The 25009-nt window shown below is 41.4% G+C and overlaps 1 protein-coding gene across 1 annotated transcript in view; it reads right to left on the bottom strand.

Moving 5' to 3' along the window:
- PGM1 (phosphoglucomutase 1) overlaps positions 1 to 4775 on the bottom strand; it is a 68984-nt gene extending 64209 nt beyond the window's left edge. Inside the window, exon 1 of the mRNA XM_074265752.1 lies at positions 4446 to 4775. Within this exon, the coding sequence (XP_074121853.1) occupies positions 4446 to 4691 (246 nt within the window). The 5' untranslated portion in view covers positions 4692 to 4775. The remainder of the gene's footprint in view (positions 1 to 4445) is intronic.
- Positions 4776 to 25009: the final 20234 nt, after the last annotated feature.

The following is a 25009-nucleotide window of genomic DNA, read 5'->3' on the forward strand; positions in this document are numbered from 1 at the left end:
AAATTTCCATAAAACTGGAAAAAGGACACAAAAAGAAAATAATTGAAAACATCGTCAACATTTCTATGAGAAGCTACATTCTCATCAAGAGCAGTGAAGCCATCATGTTTGGGATTTCATGAGAAAGAAGAAAAGGGGCACTAAGGAAAACTAAGATAGGTGAAATAGCAGGCACTGGTGCTTATAGATAGTCTGTGCATGGGGAAGAGAACTAAAGAGTCATTATATCAAGGATTTAGGGCTGGAAAGTTACTGAGAGATCATGTAGTCCAACCACTTGATTTTACAAATGAGGAAATAGGATATTCAAAAAAATTGATGATGGAGATGGGGACAAAACTCAAAACTGACAAATGTTTAGAAAGTGCTTTATAGTCATTATCTCACAGGTAATAAGGGCAGAATTGGGCTTTGAACTCACGGTCCCCTGACTCAAAATATCAAGTTCTTTCTACTCCCTGGATTGAATCTCAAACTATCTGAAAGAGAATGAGGCTACTGATTGATTACAAAAAACAAAAACAAACAAGCAAAACAAAACAAAAAAGATTACTGGCAAAAGCAAAGGAAACTGAAAGGATGTGGATATCTACTAATCAGACACCACAAACCCTTTAAATAGACAAGTGGCCCCTATGTGGCAAGGGCAGCCTTAGTGAAAATAAAAGGATGGAAGAGATGAGCATCCATAAATGACAGCCTAGAGGAGGGATCTTTAAGCAGTTCCATGTCCTGGACCCATCTCTTCTTTAGCAAAGTCTACACAGTCCCTCAGTATTTTTAAATACATAAGGCACAAAGAATTATAAAGGACACCTATTATATTGAAATACAATTATCTAAATATTTTGTAAGTCAAGTTCAAGGAGCCCATGCAGAGAATACATGTTCTGGACAAACCACCCAATTTAATTAATTTAACCAATTAATTAATTAATTAAACCAATTAATTGAAAAGTGTCAAGAATATGCCATTCTGAGCAGGCTGATTTTAGAAAAACCTGGATAGACTTATATGAACTTATGCTAAGTGAAGTGAGAAGAACCAAGAGAACATTGTACACAATAACAAGATTATGTGGTAATCAACTGTGATGGACTTGGTTCTTTTCAATAATGAGGCGATTCAATGCAATTCCAATAGAAAGTGCCATCTGCATCCAAAGAGGGAACTATGGAGACTGAATTTTCACTTTTTGCTGTTGTTTATTTGCTTTTTTTTCTTTCTCATTTTTTTTTCTTTCCTTTTTTCTTGCACAGCATGATGAATATGGAAATGTATTTAGAAGAATTGCAAATGTTTAACCTGTATCAGATTGCTTGATGTTTTAGGGAGGGAGAAGGGGAGAAAAATATGGAATGCAAAGTCTTGCAAAATTGAAAACTATTTTTTCATGTATTTGGAAACATAAAATATTATATTAAAAAAAAAGAAAATGCCATCCTATTCTGGTCTTTGTTGTCTATAAGAAAGCATTTTGTCCATTGGAGCAAGATCACATCAACCAGGTATATGCCATGTAATGTTAAGACTAGTCCAGCTAATCTCTGATTATAGAAGGGCAAAACACTAGGAGATGCTGCTCCCCAAAGGTATCATGGGAGATGAAAGAGTCTGAAGGCAAGATGTCTCTATAGATGGTGAAATTTGACAAATGCTCTTATCTTTGGATGACTTCCTACTGATTGTATCAAACCCCAGAAAGTGCAATGCTTCCTGAAATTCATAAGGCTACAAAAAAAGGCAGCTTAACAATCTATACCAGAAAAACAGGTAGATAAAGAATACCTATTGTCCAACCTAGGATGTACATCTAGATGGACAGCCCATTGTTCTGAGCCATTAGTGCATGTATGGCAGACTGATCCTATACATGAATAATGAATGCTCTGAGCCCAGAACCAAGGATGAACTAGACTGGGAAACGACTCAGAATTTTCAGGAACCCAAAGTTTCTCTTTCCAAGAAAATTCCAATATTAAATTTCATTTAAAATCAGCATTCTGATAAAGACGTGTGTGTATGTGTATGTGTGTGTGTATGTGTATGTGTGTGTGTGTGTGTGTGTGAGTGTGGCAGAACTCCACAAGAATCAAAACTGTGGATCTCCCAAAGGCCAATGGTGATGAGACAGCATCAGGCTGCTCTCTATTACCAACAGTGACTTACAAGTAAAAAGTAATCACCATTGTAGGAGCAAGGGATAACAAATGGAGAGCACCAGAGCTGCCTAGTGCTACTCTCTACTCAATGGTAAGAATAGAAATACTTGGCCATAGATTGGATCCCAGTAATGCTGGTAAGGAGTTGAAGATGATACTATGTTGTGAGCTTGGGTGACTGGGAGTTTTGTGAAGCCTTCAATAGTCATGGTGAAGCTCAGAAGGTGGTAAAGGAGAGCATGGTCTATTCCATTTGAGATTCAAGCTTAGAGATCAGGAAAGAAGTTAGGGTTGGATAAACAAATGTGAGAATCATCTCCAGAGATGATGAGTGAACTCAGAGCTGCTGATGAAAACATCAAACTGAATTAAAGCCTGGAAGAAGAGGAACCAAAACAGGACAGGTTGGGTGAGAGCCAGAGGTAGCTCTAAGAAAGGATAAGAAAGGATAAGGTCGGGAGAAACCAGGAGAGTAAATGAAGTATATCCAACAAGAAGATATCGAGAGACGGATTCCTGGAGGGGGAAAAGGACTTAACATCTGTGATATCTCAGAGGGCCAAAGCACAGATAAATAAGCACGGCCAAAATCCCCTTCTATATTCCAAGAAAGGAAACAAAACCTTTGTTAATCAAATAGTTATATAACCTCTGAGGTGGTGGGACCAAGAGGATGGGGAGCGGGGCTTGGAACCAAAAAGGCCCAGTCCCAATTCTGCCTGAGATGATTACCAGCTATAAACCTGCACAAAGCCTCCCATCCACACGCTCAAGGTTCATTTACTAAGGCCTCCTCACATGTCAGTTGGGCCATGTGGACTAGGAAGTCGTCTTCTTTTTGCTTATCATTTTTCAATTAACAAAAGTAATTTTAAAATTAATGGGCCTTCTCATTTCCTGGTCCCAGAGAGCAGGGATATCTTGGGATCTAGTCCTGGCTCAGACTCTAAATCACAGTAAGCTCTCCTCTCGCTGCCCTGGACAACTCCTGGGAAGACTCTAAGCTGAATCTGCGGTAGACCTGGGAGTGGCAAGTTCCCGGGCCTTTAAAACAAGAGAAAAAGTGGCTTGTTATCAGAAGTGACAGGAGCCTGGTGCTCACTGACAACCAGTCTGTCCAGAGTGAGGCAGAAATCAGAGATGTTACAGCAACTTTCCAATTCAAAGGCGGCCTAACAGCTTCACAATGTTCTACCTGCTCCTCGAGACTCAGTTTACCTGTCCATAAAACAGAGGAAATCACAGACCGAGAATAGGAACCCTTGGGCCTTATCTATCAGAATGCCTTTATTTTGGGAAGAAGGAGGCTCAGAGAGAAGTGACTCTAAGTCACAGAACTATGTGCAGGGATGGGGGGGAGGAGGGGCGGCTTTTATAAACTGTCCCCAGGAGCGAGCTATCTTTAGAGGGGGTGATAAGGCCAGATTGACATTGTGGAGGCATCCAAGCCCTTTGGTTCGGTTCGCGAGTTTCTAGATTGAGTTCTAGATTGGAAAAAATTCCTGAAAAGTCGCTTCAATGCCCTCAGCAGAAGAAGTCCGAGTGCAGCTCCGGCCCTAGGGGGCCTCCCTGGCACCGGCTTAGCTGGCAGAGCCTCGGATCTTGGGCTCTCGGCCTTGCTCCAAGCTTGGGCACCCAGACCCACTGGCGCTATCCCGGCTGTCTGTTGGCAGCAGGTAGGCAGGTCTCCCCGCTTCGGCTTCCACGCGTGGGGGAAAAGCTTTACCTTCATTTTTGGCCCGAGCCGGCCTCCCACGCCCCTGGCCTGGAAATGCCTTAATAAAAATGGAGGGGGGGGAAATCCCCCAGGAAAGGGGAGAGGAGATGGTCTCTCCCCCGGGGGGCCAGATACAGGCTGGTGGGGCTGCGAGAGGGAAGAGCGGGCAAGCCCGTAAATACACGACCCCGGAAGGGAAGGGGTGAGCACGCTCGCGCCCCAATGCCTCCCGGGGTGTCGGCCGGGCGCCCAGGTCTCAGGCCGGTAATTATATCTCGGGGAAAGGTTACTTTAAATGTCAAAGGCCTGGGGGCGGGGGATGGGAAAGAGGAGGAGGAAGGGAGGAAGGGAGCGGGAGGAAGGGGCCGCCCAAGGTGAAGGCTGGAGCCGGCCCCAAGCCCCTCCCCTTCCCAGCCTCGCAGTCCCCTCCCCCCAGCCCGACGGCCCGCCCCACCCCGCCCCGCTCCGGCCCACCCGAGCTCGCGGGCGACGTGCGGGACGCCGGCGATCGGGGCCGCAGCCACGGCGACCCCCCCGCCCCCCCGCGCGCGCCGGCCCTCCTCACCCCGTTGGCCGCGGCGATGCGCACTATGAGCTGGATGGCCTCCTGCATGTAGAAGCGGCCGTCGCCCCCCACCACCAGCGTGGCCTCGGGCCGCTGCGCCGGCTCCACCGTGGCCAGGATACTCTGGATGAAGTTCTCGGCATAGTGGGCGTTCTCCTGGAACACCCGGACCCGCTTGCGCAGCCCGCTCGTGCCCGGCTTCTGGTCCGGGTACGCCTTGGTCTGCACCTTCACGATCTTGACCATGGTGGGGGTGCTGCCCGCACTCCGGCCCCGCCTGCCGCCCCGCGCTCCGGCCCCCGCACTCCGGCCCCGCCTGCTACCCCGCGCTCCGGCCCCGCCTGCTACCCCGCGCTCCGGCCCCGCCTGCCTGCCTGCCCGCTGCCGCCGCCGCAGCTGCTGCTCTGGAGCGCCGATGGCCGTGTCACTCTCCCACACGTCCGAGACACCGCTCTCCTTAAAGAGACAGCGGCTGGGCCCTCCCCCTCTCCCGAACCTCCCACCCACCAGCGGCCGCCCGGAGGGACGGAGAAAGGTGGCTCCCCACCCCCACCCCTCTGGGTGGGGCCTTCCTCCGGCCTTCCTCCTCCCACCAGCCCTCTCCTCCCTTCCCCTCCACGCCCCGCAGACCAAAGAAGCGCACTGTCTCCTTTGCGGGGCCGGAGGGGAGGGGCTGGCTATTTTCTACCCCAGGGTGCCCAGCGCTCTCCCAGTTATAGGTGGGGGGAGGGAAGGACGTGGGATTGGGGCTGGGAAGATGTCACAGTTTAGGTAGAAAGCTCCTTGACTTCAGACCTTGTGGAATCCGGGCTTCTGGGGACCTCAATGTATTCACCTGTAAAATGGACCAAATGGACCCTAAGCAGCCTTCAGGTTCTCAATCTGCTCCACCAGGGACAGTGACAAAGGTGCCACTTTCAGTCTGCGTGATCTTGAGTAAGTGACAGAGCCAGGATTTGAAACTAGGTCTTTTGCTGTGAAGCGTTTCCACTCTCCTTACAGTTTCAAAGGCAATCTGTTAACGATTCAGAGCATTTTACATATATTATTTTATCCAGGCAGGTAGCGTCCTTATCCCCATTTTACAGATGAGGAAACTGAGGCTGATAGGTGACTTGCCTGGGTTCTTACCGCCTAAGCGCCTGAGTTGAATCTGAATTCTAGTCCTTCAGGCCATTCATGCATTAAAACACATAGCTGCCTCATTATTAAGCTCCTACTGTGTGCCAGGTACTGTGCTAAGCATGCAAAAGTCCAGGCCATCTAATTCAACCCCTTTATTTTACAGATGAAGAAATTGAGGCTTAACGAAGGGAAATGGCTTGCTCGGAGTGACACCGGTCACTTCCCCTCCCCCTCTGTTCTGTTTCCTTATCTCTGAAATGAGGGGGTTGAGCCAGAGGATTTCTGAACAAACTTCAAGCTTTCAATTTATGATTGGTTGTCTTTAGTCTGACCTGCTAGATAAATATTTAGGGCTGCCTACCTTCTCCGCCTCTGTCTAGGGTGAAATAATGGGATTGAGGGTCCCAAGAGTGCTGGAGGTGGCTTTGGGCTCCCTCACTTTCCCTTTCTCACAAGTGTCCCTTTCCCTTTCCAGGCTTTTGTGACCTTTAGAACAAGGATGGTACTTTGCCTACACCAGAGTTGTTGTGGAAATCAAATGAAATAATGCAGATAATGGGGTTTGTATATAATTAATAATAGTTAATATAATAATAGCTCACGTTTACATAGTGAATTTCCATGCATTTATGTCAGCCATTGTGTTAAATGCTTTACAAAACAAGCCTGAGTGGGTGGGGTTATTATCCCCATTTCACAGAAGAGGAAACTGAAGCAGGCTGCTCATTGGCCTTCATTCTGGAAGACCAAGATGACGTCACTATGTTGGAGTGTACAATGTGTCCTTCTGTGGTTTATCAGACCCATACGAACTAGGAATGTCGGGCCACAGATGAGCCACGTGAACACTTAGGGTGACTTCTCTCACTTTACACAGCTTGCGTTTCTTTTAGCTATTTCAGTTCTGCTTTGCTCCTAGAGCCCAGCTCCTTCTCTGAGGGGGCACCATGCTGGGTGGCCGGTGCCACTGTCTCCTATACCCACCTTCAGTTCCAAAGTTCTTAAGAGAGACCTTAAGAGTGTCCTTGTATCGCTTTTTCTGACCACCCGGTGTGAGCAGTGACTATTGTGTCACCTAGATGCCTCGTAAGTGTCATAATATATTTCTATTCTTTCAGTCTTGAAAGTGGATTTTTAAAAAAACACTTTATTCTGCTTTTGCTCCTTTTTCCCCTTCCTGTGTGTTCTCATACTTATTAGTGACGCCTCTGACAATACAGAGGCTCTCTTCCTTTACCTAACTTTCCCCTAATCTCAACAAAACAAAACAAAAACTTCAAAGGATCCCTATGGTCTAAGGAAGTCATTTATTTTATTTTTTCTCGTCAGATCCAGCCCAGGCTAGGCCCATAAAAAATGCTAATTGGCTCGTTGTTGCCCTTTGCTCCGGAAGAGGATCAAAATGACGTCACTCTGTTAGAGTGTCCCTCTGGCTGATCAGACCAGCACAAGCTCAGAATGCTGGGCCACAGGTCCACAAACAGTCCACGTGAACGTGTACGGTGACTTCTCTTACTCTGCACATCTGGTGTCTCTTTCGAGCTACTTCAATTCTGCTTTGCTCATAGAACAAATCTCTGTCTCTGAGGAGGGCACCGTGGTAGGTGGTCCTGTGCCAACATCTCCCAGACCCACATTCAATTCCACAGTACTTAAGGGAGACTTTGAGAGTGTCCTTGTATTTTCTGGCTACTTTCAAGTGCTCGCCCTGTGTGAGTTCTCCATAAAATAATCTTTTTGGCAAGTGTACGTTTGCCATTTGAACTAGGTGTCCAGCCCAAGAGAATTGCACTCTCTGATGTTGAGTTTGAACACTTGGCAGTTCAGCTAGAAAAAAAAGATCTCCGTGTCCCATAGCTTCTCCTGCCAAATGAGTATCTTCCTAAGACAATTCACTGCAGCAGTTCAGTTCCTGGCATGGCCCTGGTAGACTGGTTTCACAATGAGGATCCGACCCTGTGCTCAAAACACACACACAAAAGCCTACAAAACTTTTGGCAATGATGATTCCGTTCCATCAGAATGTGGAATGTGTGCACATCTATAGACTTCTTGCTAACTGATTAACTGACTAAGAAAGTTCTGTTTCCATTGGTCTATTAGCTTACAAGGACACTTTCCTCGATAACAAACCAGCCTCTTTGTTTTAACAAATATCTTTTCCTGCCCATCCTTCCCCTACTGCTCTTAGCAAAATTGCTTTCTAAGAAGCACTTTCTTTTTTGTCTCCCTTTCTGGCTCATGCATCTGAGGAGGAGGAAGAAGAGGAAGAGGAGGAGAAGGAGGCGGAGGAGGAGGAGGAGGAGTGAATACACACACACACAAACATATACATATATATATATATATATATATATATATATATATATATATATATATATATATATATATATATATGTCTTTATGGAAATATGAGAAATACATGTCCATCACCTACTGATGGTGAAATTGACTGGATAAATATCCTTCAGTTTCCCTGCCTATCATTCCTGTCCTGGGCAAGGAAGCTAGCGAGAAAGTGAGGGAGCCCAAAGCTACATCCCACACTCCTTGGGACCCTCAATCCCATTCTTTAGGCAGGAAGCTAGTAAGGACTCTGAAAATCCAGACAACGTCAGGTTTAGTTGATCTGGGACAATGCAAAGTCTTCACGGAGGACAAGGGCTTCCATTCATCCAATAGCGATCTTCAGCTTTGTCCTTTGTGACTTCTCTGCTAACTACTCAGGATTACTAAGAGATGTCCTTTTCCCCTAAGTCTGAATCACTTCCAGGATTGAGTGACTTCGTCCTCTGTTAGAATAATTCTTCGCGACTCTTCCAAGCGTAGCTTGATGAGACAAAGAGGTTCTCCCCTCTTGCAGAATTTAGGTCACTTGTAACTTTTGCCTTTCAAAGACACCATGCTGGAGCACTGCTCAGAAGTCAGTTTGGTGTGGAGAAAAGGCACTGGATTCTAATGAGAGAAAAGCAAATAAAACAACTCTGAGCCTTCATCCCACACTTATCTGACTGATAAAAATGACAATAGAAAAAAGTGGTCAACATGGGTGACGCTTGGGGAGACAGGAATACTAATGTCTGCCGCCTCAGCTGTGAATATAAAAGTAAAGGGAGATGAGTTTGGAAAGAACCTTAGAAAACTTCGAATCTGATAGTTTAAAAGTAATTGTAAAGTGAGGAGAGCACTTAGCATGGAGTCAGGAAGAGCTGAATTCAAATCTATCCTCAGACATCACTAGTTGTATATCAGTCACTTCATCTTGTTTGCCTCAATTTCCTCATCTGTCAGATGAGCTAGAGAAGGAAATGGCAAGCCACTCTTGCCAAGAAATCCCCAGTTGGCATCACAAAGAGTTGAACACGAGTGAAATGACTAAACAGTAAAATCTTATACTTTATCTGAGAGGCGATTGTTGTTTGTCCTTCATTCTCAAAGAGGACCATCATCTTGGTAAGGGACCATGACATCAAAGGGGTGAGAGGCGATAGAATGGAGTGGAAAGAGCTCAGCATTTGGAGTTAGGAGATCCTGCCAGGCTCCAACTGAGGCATCACTTCCTTTCTCAGCCTTGGTCTCCTCATCTAAAAAACAGGGGTGTGATCCTTGCCCTTGTACTACAAGCCATTATAAGCCCAATACTTGGCAAGCCTTCAGCTGCTTTATGTTCTTCTGCCTAGCCTTAGTTTGCCAGGCTCCAGGGGATCTTTTTTCTTTCTCTTTTTTCCCCTAATTTTATTATATTCCCATATAATTACATATTACACATTAATTAATACAAATACATACAATTACATATTAAAATAATTTTAAAACATCTTTAAAGAAAATTTTGGGTTCCAAATTCTATCCCTCCCTCCCCATTCCTCATCCTTAATTGATAAACAATCAGATATAGTTTGTATATATGCAATCATTTAAAACATTCTCATATCGTTAGTCATTTTGTAAAGACTGAAAAGGATGAAAGAAAAAAAAATAGCATACTCAGTCTGAATTCAAACAATAGCAGTTCTTTCTCTGGAGACAGTAGGTTTCATCCTGAGTCCTTTGGGATTGCCTTGGATCATTGGAATAGCTAAGTCCTTGACGATTTTTCATTATGCAATCTTGCTGTTACTGTATATAACATTGTCTTGGCTCTATTCACTTCACTTTGCTTCAGTTCATGTCAGCCTACCCTTTCTAAAATCATCCTGCTTGTCATTTCTCATAGCACAATAATCTCCATCACAATCATCTACCACAGCTTATTTAACCATTGCCCAGCTGATGGACATCCCTTTCATTTCCAGTTTTTGGCTACCACAAACAGGGCTGCAAGAAATGTTTTTGTTTAAATAAGTCCTTTTCACTTTTTTATTTCTTTGAGATATAAGCCTCGTAGTGGTTATGGCTGGATCAAATTCCTTTGGGCATGGACATTGCTCTCCAGAACATTTAGATCACCAACAATTATTGTCCCAGTTTTCAGGGGCTCCCTTTTCAGTGAGACAGTTCATTCCCTTTGGGGACTGCTCTAATTTTTAGGAAGTTCTTATGTTTCATTGAAACATGATATTCTGCAACTTCTCCCCCAGATCCTAATTTTGCTCAAAAGCCAAGTCAAACAGGGCTATCCAATCCATCCCCCAACTAACAGCCCTCCCAAACATTTAAAGATTGATGGGCCTTTTTCCTCTAAAACAGGTCTCCAAAATACAAGCAAGAAGGGCAGCACTGATCCTGAAGTCAGGAGGACCTGAGTTCAAAAACAGCCTCGGACACTTAATAATGATTAATTGTGCAATCCTGGCCAAGTCACTTAACCCCAATTGTATGCATATATATATATATATATATTTGTATGTGTATATATATATGTATATATGTATATGTATATATATATTTGTATGTGTATATATATGTATATATATTTATATGTGTATATATATGTATATATATATTTGTATGTATGTATAAGCAAGGTATATATTATGTATATATGTATAAGCAATATATATGTATGTATATATATATGTACATATATATGTATATATATGTACTTATGTATATGTATATATATAGACAAGGTTGTGCATGGTCTGACTTGAAGCAGGGTGTGGCCTAAGCCTGAGGGATGTGCAATGAAATAAAATGTTTAAATGGACTTTGAGAGTCGACAGTGGGAATTGTCTCCGACATAGCCTTCTCCTTCGATCCTACCCGACTCCAGCAACTCTTTGGTACAAGCTCTAAACCTCTCCCATCCTGCATTAGTAGCCAACTCCTCAATACCCTAATCCCTACACAACTGCTCTTGGGAAAATCTCCCATACCAGACCACACAACCTACCCGGCCAGTGTCCAGCAGATCACTTTGCGACTTTAGTACTTGCTTTTTTGGAGGGTAGATTCTGTTGTCACGGCAATGGCCAGGGAGTAGCAGTCCTGCTTCCATGTTCTTGTTTTGAATGGGACAAAATGAGTGGGCCATTCTGAGGAAGGTCATAAATTGTAAGAAGACTGCAAAGGTTGAATGCCAAATAGAGTATTTTCTATGTGATCTTGAAGGCAATGGGGAACCATTCATTTGTGTTTTTAAGCATAGGAGTGACTTAGACGGACATGCACATTAGGGAAATGGCAGCTGAATGGAGGATGGATTCAAATTGGAAGCAACTTGAGGTAAGAAGGCAGATAGAAAGTGTTTACAGCAATCCAGAAAGGAGGCGAAAAGAGCCTACAGCCAGGAGGAAGCTGTGTGAGGGGAGAGAAGAAGACATGTATGAGAGAACCATGAAAGAAGAATTCACAAGACTTGGCAAGAGACTGGATACATGAGATAAAAGTAGGGGGAAGTAGAGGCTGACACCCAGCTTGTGAGCCTGGATAAACAGGAGAATATACTGTAGATTCGGATAGTTAAGTTCTATATTGCATCATATTGTAGACACTTTATATTCTTTAATCTTGTCATTTTCCAAATGTGGATAGTTTAGTCAAACACTTTTGAGTGGTGATTCTCTTGGATCTCATCCAGGAGGCTCTGCAACAGTTTAGAGCTTGATGATACAAATATATCGACAGAAAATGAACACCAGGAGAACCTCCTCATTTATAAGGAATTCTTCTTCAACTCACACTCTGTAGAGACTCTCCTCCATGATGATGTGAGCCTGGCTCCTATTTCATACTTTATTTGATTTACTAATCAGAGAGTCATCAAACAAGATTGTCTGTGTCATTATATTTTTCACTAACTTATACAATTCTGATATATGCACATAAGATATTTTGTTGGAAGAGACATTTTAAGGAGATATTTTGTTCTATTAAATGAAGAACTTTTTAGAGCAAACACGGATCAGAGTATTCTTTTCATCTTTCAATTAATTGTGTGAAGGTAAAGATGAGATCTGCTGTAGAATATGGCCCAGGAAATCCTGTATCTTCTCTTCCAACACCCTCATCAGAGATGACCTCAAAGTATGTGCATCCTTATCAGAACTGGATGTCCATATTTGTTGGAATTCTATCAGTTATCTTTTCTTTTTTTTTTTTCCCCTGAGGCAATTGGGGTTAAGTGACTTGCCCAGGGTCACAAAGCTAGAAAGTGTTAAGTGTCTGAGACCAAATTTAAACTCAGGTCTTCTTGATTTCAGGGTTGGTGCTCTAGCCACTGTGCCACCTAGCTGCCCCTCGGTTATCTTTTCTTTATGCAAAAAGGACCAATATTTTTTTCCATGTCCTTAGTATCTTTCCTTCTTTCAAACTCCTGAAGTTATTATCATGGCACATGCTGATTGATTTTGGAGGGTCTTATCAAGTTCTTCCTCAAATTTATTTTTAGCATCTTCATCATTTGTATGGACCATTGTCTGTAATTATTTTCATGAAAATCTTTTTGCAGACACCTATAACAAGCACCACAACATGAACTGTCCCATGAAATGATGTTTCTTGATTGAAATAAAACCAATTCTGACCATTCCTTTCCTGTGATCAGTCTTCTCATTTGGCTACAGCTTCTCCTGTCTTCTTGTTTCATCTTTAATGAGAAAGTCCAAATTGGTGTGATTCATTTCTTCCAAAGGTATGTTCACTCCTTGATTATTGGACAAGGACCTCAAATCCATCTCTTTGTGACCCTGTAGACCACCACATACCATTACTACTTACAGGGCTTGGAGTCATTTGTCGTTTCCTTCTACCATTGATTATGGTAAACAGAACTTGAGTGGTTTGCCCAGGGATACCCAAGACTAGATTTGAACTCATGAAAAAAAGTCTTCTTGATTCCGGATCCAGTGTTCTATCCACTGAGCACCTAGCTCCCCCATCCTACCAATAGTCAAGTTTAATTTTGTATCCAGCCTAGACTCTGCCGCCATCACCAAGGAAATAGAAAGGAGTAGCACAGAACTAAGGGCCATTTTGTCTTTTTCTTGGTTTCATGAACTGCCATAGTTGAAGAATTCATCATCAGTGCTTAGCCTACTGATGAGCTTTTCAAGGTCAGTTAAGCTGGTGATCAGAACAAAGACGGAGTCTGCTGCCAAGAGCATACCCAAAGCCTTTCCAACATGGTAATGTGTGCCAGAGCTTGTTTTGGGTTGCCAGTGCCTTAGTAAATCTAAGTTCATCTTTCGGCCATGATAGAGTAGGATTTTGTGGGGGGGGGTTAATTTTTAATCCAGATCACTGTTAAAAATAATTAACAGAACTGGATCAAGGAGAAAGTTCTATAGCAAGGAAGTATAGAATTCATCACTTAGAATCTATATCAATCCAACATTTTTAAAAACTCCACTATTTGTATCTGGTGATTCAATTACTTCCTAAATCAAATATCACCAAGTCCATGTTTCTCCCTCTTGTCCATAAGAAAATTAAGAAAGCTGGTGTCCGTTTGCCCTGCTAAAATCCCGATACACTGTCTACAGCATTCTCTCGATCTTCCCATCTAGCCATTTATTCTAAGGACACAAAGTCAATCTTCCATAATTTATTCATGAGGAACTATTCTGATTTCTAGTGAGTGCTACTTTACTAAGGAATTACAGACCATTTATTTAATCTGTTCTAGATTTTTCTGGGTTGGAGATCAATAAGACTTCAAGATTCACCTCAAGAGTTGTTGTGAGAATCAAATGAGATAATGAAAATAAAGTTCTACAAAAATGTTTTCTATTAGCGTGATTATTTTTATTATTGCACTGGTCAATAATTGACTAAATCTACTTTGAAATCCTTTTTGAAATTCAGACTTTTATCCATTTTAAGTCTTATAATAACTTGACTCTTCTCCCAAAATGCTCCAAGATAATGGACAGTGGTTTAGTAATCACATTTAAAAGTCCCATCCTTATCCAGGATGTAATTTATTCCATGGAAAGTATTCTGTTACTTAGTATCGGTTTCAATAGAATCATAACTTTTTGGTACAATAGAGAGCGCCTTAGACTGGGTATCAAAAAGCCCCGAGTTCAAATCTTGTCTTAGTTATTTGCTGGTGACCTTGGGCAAGCAGTATAATCTCTCTGAGATTCTTCATTTACAAAACAGGAACAATAATAGCAACTCACTGGGTTCCGGTGAAGAAATGAGATAATAGATGTATAAATGCTTCCTCAACCTTAGAGGGCCAGCATTTTTGTTCTAGGGGTTCTGAAAATAGATCTCCTTAATAGGAAAAACTAACAATGAGAAGAAAAACTAGAATGAATAGGGCTGGTTGTTGTCACTGATCTGTTTTTCATAGCAGGCTTATCATTTCCTCCTTTCTTTCCAGGCCCTCAACAAATCTGAATGTTTTCTTTAAACCCTTTGGCTTATCCTTAAATTTCTGGGAGGGGAACGCCCTCAGGGTTTCTAGCCAAAGCTGAAATGATTGCTATTTATTTTTAATCCAAGTCCTCCCTCACTTCAATCTAATCCACTTGCACCATGGAATCCCCAACCTGATATCTCGGTCCCCTTTGAGAATTTAAGACAAATAAGAAGTTTCTGTAAGCCTCAGTTAATTTTTTCTAATTTTAAATAGGTTTTTATTTTACCAAATACACGAGTGTTTTCAACATTCACTTTGGCAAAAGTTTGGGTTCCAAATTTTTCTCCCACTCTCGCTCCATTCTTCCTATAGACATCAGGCAATCCGATATAGGTTAAACATGTGCAACTTTTCTAAATATAGTTCCCTATTCATCATTAAGCCTCAACTGATTCCCATCCCCAAGCTTCCTCACCTTTCAATCGTGTGATGTTCCCCTACATTTGTCCTCAGTGAAATGTCCTTTTGAAATCTGAGCTTTTCTGAGAAATCTCTCTGAAATCACGTGGGTAATCTTTAGATACTTGTTCTCTTCCTCTTTAGAATCCTTCAAGTCAGTGTAGACAAGACTTTGCTTTGTCAGTGTCCGACCCAGCTCACACCAGAACGGAGACCGGGAAAGGACGGCCCTGTCCTGCACGTGGAATGTGACTCCAAAGACGTAGAAAGAATGTCCTTTAAGATGACTTGAGGGACAGAGTTGGTGAAACAGTTGAGACAAAAGCGCCCTTCTCTCTTGCCTCAGGAAAGGATATGTGTGGTCACTTTTGGGGAGAGACATGTGGATAGGAATAGAAGGACCGACTGTCTCTGGGAGGAGCAGACATGGAGGCAAGAGAAGTACCTGAGAAGTAGAAGCAGTAGCAGAGAACCAGAGATTGTGAGAGACTCAGGTGGATTTGGTGGTAGGGCAGCCTCCTCAGATGCTGTTTGCTGGGGAGTGAGAGTGGTAGCCAAAGAGAGAGCCTGAGAGAGCTGATTGGACAGAGGCAATGATCCTGGCTGGTAGGCAGCCTGAGCTTCTGTCCTTGTCTCCTTCATCCAGAAATGTGGAGCCATCTTTGTTTTCCTGGCCACCATTCCCTTGCTACTTTCCCCGATTTGTCCATCCTCAGCTGCAGGACAAAACTAGCCATACTGGGTGCATTGTGTTCCTAAAGTTGATTATTCCATTGATTCAAACATTGAGACAGGGTTAGTGGGGAGCATCAGTAAGCTTGACTGATACAATTATGTGGAAGAGGCCAGGGGTCGGCTTCTGCAGAGGGATGATGACGTGGAAAAGTGCCTTGGAGAGATTTGAAACACACCCAGACATTCTGATCTCTGCTTGGGATCCTCCAGATTGCACCTCCCTGTGTCAGCTGTCTTCTCAGTCCAGAATATTCCTCTGTTCTATGGGACCTCCTGGTGCTTCCAGTTGGAGAAGGAACCGAAGTCCACCACTTTTCATTCCCTTCCCAGCTCAGTTTTTTATTTCCATTGACTTCACCACCATGCCTCACACAGGTACCTTCTCCATACACCTCCCCGCTCTCTCTCCCCCTTTTCATCACTCTTGTATGTGTTGTCTCCCCCCATCAGAACATAAGCTCCAAGGGACTGTCTTTCTTTTTGGATGTATCTTTATCTCCATCACTAAGAAGCAGCACAGTAAAAGTGCTTAATAAATGCTTGTTGCCAAAGCTTCTCATCTTTTAACTGATTCTTTCCTATGGCATTCCAGGAAGACAGGAGAGATGGTTACTTAGTAACTGCAATTCAGACTCTCCTCAGTGGTGCCTATGGAAGGGGAGGGTTGGTAGGAATTTGGGAGAAGAGGGATGTTGGGTTCCAAATTTTTCTCCCACTCTCGCTCCATTCTTCCTATAGACATCAGGCAATCCGATATAGGTTAAATATGTGTAACTTTTCTAAATATAGTTCCCTATTCATCATTAAGCCTCAACTGATTCCCATCCCCAAGGATGACATGGTTTCAGATTCTCTTCAGGGAAAGACTGAGAAGAAAGCTGCCATGTCGGGAAGCATGGCCCTCTTTGATCCTTCAGTAGTGACTTTGGAGAATTTCCCCGTAGGTGAGATTTGGGACTCTCTTAGTTGAGATATCTTCCTTCCAGTTTGAGAGCTAATTCACTCTGTGGATTATCTGACATAACTCCTTTGATTTCTTTTATAAGCTAAGGTAAATTGTGCTTTTTGTGTTGTGAACTGGCATTTAGCAGAAAGGGAAGTAAGCCTTGGCAATAGAGCTTGTGATGTTCCTTCATTGATAAGCAATAGCAATCAGAAGCTTAACTTGAATATAGAAATTTACCCTAGACTGACGTTTAAGTTGCTCTTTTTTTATGTTTGCTTTGTTGTTTTTTAGTTGGGTCCGACTCTTCGTGATCCAATTTGGGATTTTTTTTTGACAAAGATCCTGGAGTGATTTACAATTTCTCTCTCCAGATTGTTTTAAAGATGGGGAAACTGAGGTAAACAAGGTGAAGTGACTTTCCCAAAGTCACACAGCTAATAAGTGTCTAAAGCCAGATTTGAACTAGGAAGATGAGTGTTTCTGAGTCCAGGTCTGTTACTCTATGTGCTATACAACCTAGCCTCCCAACAATATTTGTGGAGGGCAGATAAATAGAATTCTAACCCATTAGACTGTAAACTCCATCTTTTGCCTTGTTATATCCTACTGACATTGTGATACTGTGCTAGGAGCTAGTCAGCCAATATCGTGCTTCCCTCTCCCAGTTACAGGCCCATAGGTGATCATCTTTGGTCCATTGAGGCATTGAGGCACAGGAAAATGCTTCTTATCACACACAGGGGGAGGAAATTAACTTGGAGATGAAGGGAATAAAGAGGGATGATCACAGGCAAGATCACCATTACCCCCACAGAAAACGATGAACCATCCCTTATCAGGTATAGGAGTCATGACCCTGGGTGCGATGATTTCCATTCCCAGCAGCAGAAAGGAGGCAATCTATGCTGGGGTAAGAAGCACCTTCCTGCCCTGGCACCCTCAAAATCACCTACAGCTCAAGTCTGCAGCTATCTCCCAATGGAGCTGGAGCTGGCCCCGTGCCTATCATAATCCCAAGTTCTGGAGGAGTCCTCAGGCCTTCTGCAGGGGCCATCTAAGTGACCTCTCACCCTCTACTTAGAGGGAACTGGGCCATCTCCAAACCATTACTGAGGGGGTTGCCACTTCTTGCCCCATGAGACAACCCACCCACCTAGACTCGTCCTTGACCCAGATTTAGGACCATTTGTTAAGTTAAGCATGGGAGCTGTCTGACTCCCGGGTTAGGTTTGTGGGAGACAGATGGCATAAATAATGAACAGAGACCTCTGAGCCAGGAAGCTCTGAGTTCAAATCCTGCCTCTAATAAATTCTGGCTACATCCTTCTGGGTAAATCACTACTGTGCTCTAGATTGAACTGCATTGGTAGAGGAACTTTCCTTCTCTGGGACTCTTCATCAATGAGATACCTGCTTATACATCTGGCCACTTCATACTCACCAGGTACCAGGTCTTGTCCCTCCCTCCCCTCTAAACTCTTTCTGCTCCAATCATGTTGCTACACAGCAAAACAAGCATCTGAGACATGCGCCCTGCATCAGATTTACTCCCCTGAAGTTTATCAGATGTCTAAAGTTTGTATTTGAATAAAAGTTAATGTAAAACTTGAGGCCTTGAATTCTAAAGTTAGACTGTATTTTAAATCAAAATGATGAAACCAGGATGTGGACACTTACTTATTAGGACGGAGCAGAGTCTCTGGGCCATGTGGGCAAAAAGTTGATCTTTGACCTTCTCATTAACATTTCAGAATCTTCCGTGTAAGTTGTCAGTGGAAAAACGTACTTCTATAAAATATTGATTACAATATTGTATTCAATACAATACAAAACTGTATATAATTGAAAACAATATTTTATCCATTTATTTTTGTTTTTATTAAACCTTTTTAATTTTCAAAACATGTGCCTGAATAAATTTTTTCAACATTAATCCTTGCAAAATCTTGTATTCCAATTTTCCTCTCCCTTCCTCTACCCCTTCTCCTAGATGGCAAATAATACAATATATGTTAAACATGATAAAATATGTTAAATCTAATATATGGAAACATATTCCTGCAATTATCTTGCTGCACAAGAAAAATCAAATCAAAAAGGAAAAAAACTGAGAAAGAAAACCAAATGCAAGCAAACGACACCAAAAAAAGGTGAAAATGCTTGTTGTGAACCACACTCACTTCCCACAGTCCTCTCTGTGGGTGCAGATGGCTCTCTTCATCACTGGATCATCTCATTGTTGGAAAGAGTCACGTCCATCAGAATTGCTGATTGTCTAATCTTGCTGTTCTATGTACAATGATCTGGTTCTGCTCACTTCACTCAGTATCAGTTCATGTAAGTCTCTCCCAGTCTCTCTGAAATCATCCTGCTGGTCATTTCTTACAGAACAATAATATTCCATTACCTTCATGTACCATAACTTATTCAGCCATTCCCCCACTGATGGGCATCCACTCAGTTTCCAGTTCCTTGCCCCTTACAAAGAGGGCTGCTGCAAACACTTTTGCACATGTGGGTCTTAAAACCCAATGATCTTTCCACTGCACACTGATGTTAAGGAGCCCATAAAGAGTTCAAACTGGTTTTATTACTATTACTCAAGTTAATTTGTAGGTCAATTTTTTAAGTCCAAATGGCCACATTGATAGTCTATTGACAGGCAATAGGTCTACTGGTAAACATTAAAGATTTCGGAGGAGCATCACAGATCCATACAAAAAAGATTCTTTAGGTAGCAGTGAGAAGGATAGGTTAGAGGTGGAGAGAGAGCAGAGGTGACAAGATCTGGTAGGAAGCTATTTTACTAGCTTGAGGGCCTGCACTCTACAGGAGTGGGGACAAGAGTCCCTGATGAACTCACTTGTGAATCCAGTCTTCTTTTTAGAACAGGCAGAGGCCTCTTTCCTTGTCACTGATTAAATGGGTCCAGTGGAGCACATTTTGTTCTCATGGTGTGAAGTGGGTGTCTTTGAAATCACTTTTCTCATGGAATCTTGCATAGTTCTAATGTGGGAGTGGAAGCAATCTTGACAAGAATCCTTGAAGAGACTGGATTTTGCTTGATAGTTGAATGCTTTCCATTTTGAAACCCACAAACAGGAATATGGAATATCGTGTTTATTCTTCTCAGAAAGTTTTATAAGTGTGAATAAATATAGTTTCTTGTAAATGAAACACAGAATCTCAGAGTTGGAAGGAACCACAGAGACTACTGAGTACAATGTGTACCCCCATTGCCACCCGTTTCTGTATCTGTGTCTCTCTGTTTCCCTCTTCCAAGCTCACAGGTAGCTTTCAAAAGCCTTGGAATTTCTCTCCCTCTCTTCAGCTCCATTATCTCCATCTTCTCCAGATTCTAAGGGTTGCTCAGATCTTTCTCATAAGGTCCTTGTCTACCTTTGTCTTCTCCAACTCGGCTTTAAGGCTAGTGATGGAAGTGATTTCCTTCTTGCAGTCTAGGATTTTGTCTCGAGGATCAGCTGCATTTGGTGTTTAAATACTGGGAGAATTAGCGTGTTCCATGTAGAGGAAAATTGGAAGCAGAAATCTTTTTCTTAAAAAAGAAAAAAAAAACAAACCAGATAGAAGCCAAGCATTGTTGAACACAAGTGAGAGAACAAACAGCATCCTTTGCTTTCTTTTGGAATAGGGTGAGACCACAACAGTATTCTGCCAGGGGACAGGGTAGGTATGCTCTATGAATATTTTATATTAGAATATTAATTTATGAGCATGTTAAAAAAGAAAATGGAAAAGATCTATGTCACTCAAAGGAGTTTGGTTTGTCCATCTACACAAAGACCAAGTAGAAGAGTGGATTTTGCAAACAAATCTGATAATTATTAACATTCTATTTGATGTAATCAAAATTGTCCGTTTTATCATTTGTTTTGTCAAGAACTTTCCCCTTAGTCATAGTTGTTAAAGGTAGCACCCTTGTTTATATGGCCATATATCCACATGGAATTTTACTGGACCAAATGAGATTGCTTAGCACACCACCTGGCACTTAGTAGGCACTTTAATAAAAGCTTGTTCCCTTGTGATATATGATGGTTGGTTGTCCTTCATTTTTGAAGAGGATCAAAATGGCATTACTTTAGTGTCGCATTACAGGAGTCCAACTGTGGTTGATCAGACGAACACGAGTTCGGAATGTTCTGCTATAGCTCAGACACAAATAGTCTCTATGAATATTTAGGGGAGGGGACTCTCTAACTGCACATCTCACATTTCTTCTGGGCTAATTCAATTCTACTTTGCTCATAGAGCACAGCCCTTTCTCTGATAAGGGCATACCATGCTGGGCAATCCTGTGCCAGTGCCTCCCATGTCATTCAATTAGCTCTAAAGTTTTTAAGAGACACCTTGAGAGGGTCCTTGTATCGCTTTTTCTGACCATCTTGTGAGTGTTTGTCTTGTGTGAGTTCTCCACAAAATATCATTTTTGGCTAGTGTACATTTGGCATCCAAAAAATGTGACCAGCTCAATGGAGTTGTGTTTGCTGCAGTAGAGTCAGAATATTTGGTCCGAGAAAGGTCAGATAGCTTAATTTGCCAGGTGATTTTCAGGATCTTCCTAGGATAATTCAAATGGAAGCAATTCAGTTTCCTGCATGGTGCTGGGAGAGTATCCAGATTTCACAGACATACAACAATTCAGTCCAATGGCTCTGGAGACCTTCAGTCTGTTAGTCAGGCTAATCCCACTCCTCTTCACACTTCCCCTCAAAGCTTCCCAAACACTGAGCCGACTCTGGCAACATGTGAGACAATTTCATTATCAGTATGGATATCCCTGGAAAGTATCTTGCCAAGGTAAGAGGACTCACCCACAGCGTTCAAAACTTCTCCATTTGCTGTAACCAATGGTTCCACATAGGGACGGTGTAGTGATGGCTGATGGAGGACTGGTGTTTTCTTGGTGTTAATTCTCAGACCAAAACAAGCACAAGAAGCAGAGAATGGATCCATATTTTGCTGCATCTCGGCTTTGGAGGCTGCATCAAGCGCACAATCACCTGCAAACCCAAAATCACGCCCCGCCCTGCCCTCCACTTTAGTTCTGGCTTGCAGCCTTTTCAAGCCGAAGAATTTACCCCTTTGATTCCATGTTTGTCATCATTGGAGGAGTTTGACAATGTGACTGAAGTCATTGTGCTAAAAACACTTCCATAGTGTCCTCAACAGATATCAGCAATCATTGCAGAATCTATTGGCCATTTACCTCAAGTGGAAATCAATTGCTCCCTAACTGAAGTTCCAAGGGAACAAGAGGTTTTGAAGGCCATGAGGCTCTTTTCCTGCAGTAAAGTCCTGAGTGCTGATTCTATTCCATCTGAGATCTAGAAGGGGGAGGGGTCCATTGCTCATACAGAAGTAGATTGAAATTTTCCAGGTTATGCGTCAGGAGTTCAAGGCTGCCGCTGCTGTCCATCTCTATAAAGGGAAAGGGAATAGATTGTCCTGTGACAATCACAGGGAGGCTCTATCTTAGTCATTTCTGCCAAAATTCTTACCAGAGTCTTCAAATTACTAGGCCGACCCTACACCTGGGAAGGTTATCTACCTGAGAGCCAGAGTAGCTGCGGAAGAGACCGAGAGGAGCAGCGGATGCAGCGTTTGCTGCCCAACGACTCCAGGAGAAAAGCCAGAGCCAGGCCAGAGGCTGTATTAGCATTTGGAGCTCTGACCAAGGCCTTTGATACTGTCACTCGTGAGGGCTTACAGGGGAAAATGTCAGAATTTGGGAGCCCAGAGAAGTTCCAACTTCGTGTTTGCTCGGGGTCTGGACAATGGACAGTGCTGTTACTAATGGACATTCTGTTACTAATGGAGTGACTGTGTGCTTGCTCCCATGCTTTTTTAGCATGATGGTACATGATAAGAGATATTTAAGCCTAATGTCTATCAGACTGCTTTACAGCTTACCTGGCTCTTTTTTTTTTTTTTTTTTTTCTCCTCAAATTATGAATTTTTAATCTTAGTAGTTGGAGCCTTTGGAATACAGAGCTATATCTGCTTCTAGGTCTTGGGCATTGATTCTGTTATAATCAACTTTTCTATTATTTCTTAAGGCAGTACAAGATAGTTTAAATGAATATTGCTCTGTGATATAGTTTGGCATTTGGAACTACTAGGCTTCCTTTTCACTTTTTTCATTATTTTCCTTGAGATTCTTCTATCTAATAAATTTAGTTATTAGTTCAACTAGTTCTGTAATTTTTAGTGACTTCATTTGTATGGTACTAAATCTGTAAATTACTTTGGACAATATGGTATGTTTTTATTATAATATTATTATATATAATATAATAATTATATTCATTTGTATAGTACTAAATTTATGTAACATGATATTATTTTTATTATATCAGCAAGGTTCAAGTAAAAGTGATTAATATTTCTATAATTATTAGATCTGTTTCTTTAAAAAAATCTAGTATTCATATAAATTATGTATTTTGGTTTCTGGACTCCCAGATATTTTATATATTATGCAGTTATTTTGAATGGAATTTCTTTTTTTCCCTCTTTCCTTTATAGATTTGGTGGTAACATACAAAAAAGATGATTATCTTTGAAGGGTTTTTGTTGTTGTTTGTTTTTTGATATCCTACTATACTGAAGTCAGGAATTGTTTTAATTAAATTTTAGTTGACTTTCTAGGATTCTCTAAGAAAATTATTACATTATGTCCAAAAAAAGAAATATCCTTTTTTCTTTTTGGTTATGCTTAGTTTTTCCATTTCTTTTTCTTGTTTTATCTGGCATTTTTTAAAAGAACTATGTCAAACAATAATGGTGACAAAGGAAATTCTTGTTTTATCCCTGATCTTACTAGGAAATCCTCTAGTGTATCTAAATTATAAATAATAGTTTTTGGTTTTAGGTGTGTAATTATAATTATCTGATTTCTATTAATATGATCTTAATCTAATTAATATGGTCCAATAATAAACCAAACTGACATTCTTGGTATAAATACAGCTTGGTCATGGTATACCAGTTTCCTGTTTCATACGCAGGTTATCAGTGGATTCTGTTTTCTTTTTGTCTTCTGATTCTAATAGATCTGGATGGTTTTTTCTTATGATTACTTGAAATACAGTGTTAAACTTTTTTCATTGATTACAGCTTTCAGGGAATTTATAATTGATAACTTATTGTCTTTGTTCTAATATTTCTTGTTGTGTCATGAATCTCTGGGCTTTGCTTGCTCCATTATATTTTTCAGGGAGCCCCCTTCTGGGTAAGATTCTCTGTCTTCTATTCTAAAGTAATCTCCTTTACATTTTTCCTCCTGAACTTATAATTTCATTTTTCATCTCTTGCTTCACTTCTTCTACTTTTGTAGTCTCTGTAAGCTAATTCATCTTTTAAACTGAATAGCACATTAGTTGGAAATGAAATAAAAGTTTAGATGATTAGAACTACCTTAAAATTAGTTTTGGGATTTTTCATTAATTTAGCTGTATGAAGTGTAATTTATATAAACTTTACCTCAGAACAATTACATCTACACACCTAAAACCTATGATTTTGTTGGAGGTGACGAGCACCCTTCACTGACATTGTTTCTCTGTCTTCTATAATTCATATTTTTAGCAGGATGCCTACAGACTAGAAAGGTTAAGGGACTTGCATGTGGTCCCATACCTTGTCAAACGCCATATCTAAAAGGGCAAGGATATCTGTAAATCAAGTACAGAACTCTATTACAATAGATCTCACATCACATAAATATGTATTTTTTAAACTAGTGATAATTTATTGGGCAGTGGTCTACATATAAAATTTTCTAATTGCAATCTTTATATAGGTTATAAATATTAAGTTAAATGAAAGATGAAACTATGGAAACTGGTGTTTTTGATGAGTTTTTACATTGTTCCTCTTTTATGAGATGAATTTATTTTTATGGATTTTTTAAAAATTCACAAAACACAGTTATTTTATTTTCATTTTGACCATTTTCTTCTCTGCTCTCTTGGTTAATGGTATAGATTAAGACTGGAACATTCTCCTATCCCATAAAAACCTAAAGCTTTATTTTCTTGCCACTTTCTCTTCCTTTATGTGAGAGGTAGATCCTCCATCTTGCAGATATAGAAGCTAACTGATTTAATTGGGGCTACACAACTAGTTGGGTTATAGAGCCAGAACCAGGACCCAAGTCTCCTGAGGCTCAGTTCAGGATTAAGACGTTATTAACCCATTTTACAGATGTCTAAACTGTGTAACAAAAATTCAATGAATGACCTTTCAAAAACTAAGCACCAGCACATACTGCATGTAAAAATAATTAAGGGTTCCATAATGGTATTCCTGTTTCATAGCTGACATTTACTGGCCTTGTATTCTATTACAGAAGAATGTGGGACAGAATCCCGCTGTGCTAGTTGATAAATATAGTTTTTCAAGGGCTGGTGCTGTCCTGTTACACTAGGTTAAATATATTTAAAACCTATTTTAAATATAAGCACATTTTAAGGGTCTGTGGATCATATTTTTAATTGAATAAAACAAATTAAATATCTGCTA

The sequence above is a fragment of the Sminthopsis crassicaudata genome, chromosome 4 (assembly GCF_048593235.1).
Source record: "Sminthopsis crassicaudata isolate SCR6 chromosome 4, ASM4859323v1, whole genome shotgun sequence".
NCBI lineage: Eukaryota > Metazoa > Chordata > Mammalia > Dasyuromorphia > Dasyuridae > Sminthopsis > Sminthopsis crassicaudata.